General features: G+C 38.8%; 1 protein-coding gene across 1 annotated transcript; it reads left to right on the top strand.

The window, feature by feature from the left end:
- Window positions 1-421: 421 nt before the first annotated feature.
- Window positions 422-4,275, top strand: LOC149243799 (lipase-like PAD4). The gene is made up of 4 exons (XM_089374625.1): window positions 422-558; window positions 1,492-1,816; window positions 1,965-2,696; window positions 3,498-4,275. Exons 1-4 carry the CDS (start codon window positions 533-535, stop codon window positions 4,266-4,268), a joined length of 1,854 nt encoding a protein of 617 aa, XP_089230751.1. The 5' UTR covers window positions 422-532; the 3' UTR covers window positions 4,269-4,275.
- Window positions 4,276-4,514: the final 239 nt, after the last annotated feature.

Below are 4,514 nucleotides of genomic sequence, written 5' to 3'. Positions count from 1 at the left end.
TCTAATGGGGAATTTTCAATAAAATATAATATAATATAAATATATCTTTTATATTTATAACACATGAATATATGAATATTTTTATTTAAAATAAAAAATAAATAAATTTGACAAACTTTTATATTTTAAGTATATTACTCTAATTTAATGAAGGATATCTATCCTACTCGCAGGAAATATATTTTCTTAATCATTAGATCTATTTCAAAATATTATCTGAATACATACTTTAAAAAGTTAAGTATAATATCATATAACTCCAACCCTGTCAAAATTAGATACTCATCGCGCATTATCGGAACGTGGGGTCCTACCAAAAATTCCTTGAAACCATTGGCTATACTTCCCTCTTTTCACATTGGCTGACGGCTCGGCCCATCTGAACGATGACTGTATTGACAGTGACAAGTACGATTTTCTATCTTCCACACCTGGTCAAGGTCTGAGTCTTCTCCGCGTTTTTCCCGCGTAGGTTGCTTCTGGACTTCTTCCCCTCTGAAACAACCTGCATACATTTCAGCAGTAACAGACCATGGCAGAAGAATCATCAACGCCACTGTAAGGATAAGCTTGGCATCTTTCTTTTTTCCTGAAATTTTTATGATATAGTTGTTTTCTTTACATTTTGATAAAGACATTTTTGTGTTCATGTTTGAAGGGATAGTCAGGCAAAGCATTAAGCATTAGCCTTTAGCAGGCATTTTTGAGGAGATGAAGATTGGATGTTTTAAGGAAGTTTAGGGTGTCTGTGGGGGGAATTTGGACTTCTGCGGTGGGTAAAATTTTAGTATTTTTTGAGACGGGTCTTTGTCCTTGGGGATGGCTCTTCCTTGCATTCCAGACTCTGGGTCTGTGATGATAGCTTCTCACAATTCATTTCCCCGCTAATGCTCAGGAGTATTTTCTGCCTATGACAGCCGTGGGTTCTGGTCTTCCTTAGGTGGAGGCAGAGGAGGCCAGGGATGGTTTTAGTAATGGGAGTTTGATTTAGTCCAGTAAAGGCAGATCCAATAATTTGGTCTTTAACCTGTTCTTCCTGAGGTCCAGGCAGAGGAGGCCAGGGGTGGTTTTAGTAATGGGAGTTTGATTTAGTCCAGTAAAGGCAGATCCAATGATTTGGTCTTTGATGTGCAGTTTTTAGCAAGCTAAGTGGTTTTAGGGTGCTAGATACCTCAATTATTCCATTTAGAAGCTCTGTGTCTATATGTGTAATCTTCTGCAGTGTTTTTGCATTGTTGCTCTTCTTATCTTCGTCTCAGGTAATGAATGTATTATTGTATATTTGGGCATCTCCTTCATTATCTCCTGATCTACAAAAATGTGTAAAACTGGCATATAATGCACACAATTCTGATTTGAGAGGCTTTCAGACCTGACTTGTCCGTTGTCCATATCCGTGACTCAGAACTTTTCAAATTTTTTGCACTCAATTCTAGAGGGATCCATACTCGCTTGCCCAGACTGTACTAATTTACGGATGTGTTCTTGCAGGTTCACTGTGGGTCACGAGATTGCAGCTTTTCTTGCTTCATGCGAAATACTGTCGAAGGCTTGGGAAGAGTCACAACTTGCAAATGATTCAGAGAGTTTAAGTGTGAAGGAGCATGAAGGCTTTGTATATGTTGCCTTCCCTTCCTTTCATAAAATAGAAAGTTTCACCGTCAAAGGGAACAAATATGGAGAGGGCAATATACAAACTAACAACAAGGTATTCTCGGATTCCCTCAAGGGTAATGATGACAAACCAGCACTGGTCCATCAAGGAGCTCTTAAACTGTTCCTGGATATTATGGAGAAAACAGATTTGCAAGCACAGGTAAATTGATTTTTCTAGATACAACTGTCTAGACAAAGTGCCCTTAATTTCACAAAAAGAGGGTTTACTTGTTCAATTATTATAGATGAAATTATAGAAATTCAAAGAGAAAAGTAACATTGTGTTGATGTATTCCGTGATCCATCAGCTGCAGATTTATATGGACTCCAAACAAAGGAAACTCAAGCCCATTATATTTGTGGGTCATTCCTTAGGAGGGGCAGTTGCAATCTTGGCCACACTATGGGTACTGGAAAAGAGGCTAAGGCAAAGCTCTCCGTTTTGTATCACTTTTGGCTGCCCTTTAGTGGGAAATGAAGGACTTGTTGAAGCAGTTGGTCGTGAGAATTGGGGAGGCAATTTTTTGCATGTGATTTCCCAGCATGATATTGTTCCTCGGATGCTCCTTGCACCGGTTGAATCCATTGCTGAGCCTTTGACTGCTATCTTGCCGTACTGGCATGGCAAAGTCGTTGATTCTTCTATTCAAGATGCTTGTAGGACTCTTCTTGAAAATGTCCTGCAGTATACTGCTACAGTGGCATACCATGGAGTTGACTCAAAGGGATCAGATGGGGTTATAAAGAGAAGCCCATACAAACCTTTTGGTACTTACATGTTTTGCTCAAACGATGGCGCAGCTTGCATTGAGAATTGTGAGACCATTTTGATGATGCTTTATTTGACAATGAAGAGCCATGAAAAGTCATATGATAATTTTGTACAGGACTCGTTTTCAGCGCATATAGGATATGGTTCTGTTTTGAAACATGTCATAGAAAACTCCATAAGTGGTAAAAGATTTGCCAATTCTGATTCCGAATCCTCTTACAAGATAGGAATCTTGGTGCAATTAGAAGCTATCGGTTTTGAATCTCAGGTAATTCTCAATTCCTTTCTGGATTAACATTCAAAAGAGCAAGAAATGTAATGTATTTTTTATATCAGTAAATATTTCTAAAATGTAAGAGAAAGATGGAAGTATAGTTTGGGTGGGCCTAATGATTAGGCACATATGTGTTTTTTCTTTTGGTAAGAAGTCATATATTCAAATCTAAAGGGAGTAGAGTATGTATACTTCCATTAACTTTAGCAGCCAAATCACTACAACTTTGGCCTAAACATGCACGCACAGAGATCTCCCCACCTCACTGCAAGGTCTCAAATCCAAAGGGAATAGAGTATGTACACTTCCTTTAACTTTAGTAGCCAAATCACTGCAACTTTGACCTAAACATGCATGCATAGAGATCTCCCCACCTCACTGCAAGGTCTCAAATCCAAAGGGAATAGAGTATGTACACTTCCTTTAACTTTAGTAGCCAAATCACTGCAACTTTGACCTAAACATGCATGCATAGAGATCTCCCCACCTAACTGCAAGGTCGGCCTAAACATACACACAGAGGGATCTCTCCCGCCATGGATGTAGAGCACCTCCCTTCTTGAGATGGAACAACATTGCAGTCTAATTAATTACCTGTCTTTACTGTGAATACTGTGCTTCCAATGCTGGCCTTTTGAGTTTTCTGCATGCTAGTTTTTTATTGTGTAAGATCTGATATAAGATTTTTACTGTAGCGTTGTATTTATCTGCTCTCCTACTCTTTTGAATTTTATTTTCAGGCACACTAATTGATCTTTGAAATGTTGTTGAATTGGTGATGATAACTTTATGCAGAATGATCATGCACAGCTTGCCCTACAGAAAGCTGGAGAAACTGAAACCAAGTATAACACAAATGTTGATAGGCTAGCTATTGAGTTAAGCCTAAAACAAAGAACTATGGCAGAGCTTGAATGGTATAAAGAGAGATGTGAGAAGGAGGGTGGCGTCGGATATTATGATACCTTTAAGAACCAAGACATGAAGGATATCCATGCTGATGGCAATAGGATGAAGCTCGCTATGTTTTGGGATGACATTATTGGAAAATGGGAAGGTCATGAGTTGCCAAGTGATTTCGAGTCCCAAAATAAGTGGATAAATGCTGGCAATACATATAGAAAACTGGTAGAGCCTCTGGATATTGGATCTTATTATCGCACAAACAGCAATGGCAACTATCTTTCAGATGGAAGACACAATCGCCATAAAGTTCTTCAGAAATGGATGGAAGCGAAGGAAAAAGCTCGCGGTTCAAGAGGTCAACGACCCCGCACAAAGCGTGCATCCCTCACCCCGGACTCGTGCCTTTGGGCACATGTAGAAGAGGCTCGGAAAGACCTGGAAAATCTAAAACAAGGCCAACACGAAAGCCTACCAAAGCTTGAAAAGTTTGAAGAGTATGTAACAAAGATGGAAAAGAATCTCAGCATTTCTCGAGATGTTTTCTTTGAAGGAAGCAGCTTCATGATGTGGTGGAAAGAATGGAAAGCGTATAAGAAAAATCAATCCCCTGATTGGAGCTCTTCTTTATGCCAGATAATGGAAAAATTGCAGGTTATTTGAATCAAAAGCTGTTTGGAACATGATCTTCTCATGAATGGAGCTCTTCTTTATGGCAGATAATGGGAATGTTGCAGGTTATCTGAATGAAAAGGCTGTTTACAACATGATCTTCCAGTTAGGTTATATGCATTTCCAATTAGGTTGCTTCTTTTTGTTAGAAGAGGAGCTGCTCCCAAAAGTTTTTTTTTTTTTTGTCACTGTAATATTTTGACTGCAATGTGTATTTTGCCTCTATTTTTCTAAGAA

Source organism: Pinus tabuliformis, chromosome 8 (genome assembly GCF_031772625.1).
Source record: "Pinus tabuliformis cultivar Carrire ecotype Pingquan chromosome 8, CPIR1, whole genome shotgun sequence".
Lineage (NCBI taxonomy): Eukaryota > Viridiplantae > Streptophyta > Pinopsida > Pinales > Pinaceae > Pinus > Pinus tabuliformis.
The sequence above is the reverse complement of the archived record's forward strand: the minus strand, read 5'-3'. Positions and strand labels throughout refer to the sequence as shown.